This window comes from Erinaceus europaeus, chromosome 8 (assembly GCF_950295315.1).
Source record: "Erinaceus europaeus chromosome 8, mEriEur2.1, whole genome shotgun sequence".
Lineage (NCBI taxonomy): Eukaryota > Metazoa > Chordata > Mammalia > Eulipotyphla > Erinaceidae > Erinaceus > Erinaceus europaeus.
Window position 1 is genome coordinate 114,834,725 of NC_080169.1, and position 1,486 is coordinate 114,836,210.

The window sequence follows — 1,486 nt, forward strand, 5'->3', positions numbered from 1 at the left end:
TGTCTCTACTCAGTAATAAATGAACAAAAGAAAAAAAAAGATTACCTCATCAAGTGAATAATGATTAGAAGCTATTGGACACTTCGAGGGTAGGGAAGGGCAGTCATAGTAATGCTTACTATACTGTAAGGGTCTTTGTGCTAATGCCATCTACTTCACAACATAACTTGTTTAAGTCATTTCAATGATCTCTGTCTTATGCATCGTCTCTAAAGTGAAGAACATCCCCTGGGTCTCTTTCAGCAGGGTGTAACTCTTAAGAGGTATAGAGCTTTCCTGTAGCCTGCAAACATCACCACCACGGGGCGGAGCTGAGTACACCTAGCCTCATGCAATCACCACCCACCTCTCCAGCTGTGGATGGGGGACTGATGAATAGTTTACACCATGCAGAACGTCTGTGTGGAGTGACTGCTAAAAATGCTGATGCTACTGCTGCTTCTGGGACCCAGTAAGAGTCTTATTCTCTGTGTGTGTGGAGGGGGGGGAAGAGGGAGAGAGAGAGAGAGAGAGAGAGAGAGAGAGAGAGAGAGAGAGAGAGGATGCTGCCAAAAGGAGAATGGGATATCTGTGCTTTCTGGAAGAGTAGTCAGTCTGTAATCTAGGGCACTAGAATCCTTGGGAGGAGTCTGACAGGAAGTTTTCTGAAAATCCTGGGAGCTGAGAAAATGGTGAGGATGTGAAATGTATTACTTTTCAGAGAGTGGTTGTGCCTGATTGTCCTGTTGGTTATTTCATCTCCCTGGTCTCTGCTTCTCCAGGTTATGGGCTTGGTGCTCATGTCCTTCAGCATCCAAGCAGGGCTCTCTGCAAGAGTGGAACATCTGTGACTTTCCAGTGCACGACAGTGGACATTCTTGTCCCAACTGTGTTTTGGTACCGTCAGTTTCCTACAGAGGGCCTCGCACTGATAGCAACTTCCAATGAGGGCTCCAGTGCCACGTATGAGGAAGGTTTTCACAAGGAGAAGTTTTCCATAAATCGCCAAAGTCAAACAGTTACAAATATGACCTTGACAAACCTGCTTCCTGGAGACAGCAGCCTTTACTTCTGTGGTGCCAGTAGCACAGAGCGGGGAAGAGAGCAGAGACCCAGACAAGAACATATAAAACAGCTCTCCCTCCTTCCTCACCCCAAAAGCCAGGGAGCCTTGAGGAAGGAGGTGGAGGATCAAAACCACAGCTTCTCTGACTGAGACACCTGTGTGGAGAGAGTGGGGGAGGGAGAGAGAGAAGTGAGGTGATGGAAGGAATATATCTGAGTTGGCATGTTAGAAGGCAGAGTCTCTAGTAACTTTTTTAGGTGATGTGGGAATTAAGGTAGGCATATAAGGTGGCCAGGATTCCTTGGTCTGCAATTTCAAAATTTGATTATTCTGCAGCAATATATCACACTCATGTATTATTATGTTTAAATTACATTTACTTACTTGTCAGATAGACAGCCAGAAAGTGAAAAGAAGGGAGGAGAGAGAGAAAGGGAGAGG

The 1,486-nt window shown here is 45.8% G+C and overlaps 1 gene segment (V, D, J or C); it reads left to right on the forward strand.

Annotated features, from left to right (window-relative positions):
- Nucleotides 1-360: 360 nt before the first annotated feature.
- LOC107522465 (T cell receptor beta variable 20-1-like) lies at nt 361-1,195 on the forward strand. The segment is given in 2 exon segments: nt 361-451; nt 762-1,195. Coding segments are annotated over 2 exon segments (465 nt in total).
- Nucleotides 1,196-1,486: the final 291 nt, after the last annotated feature.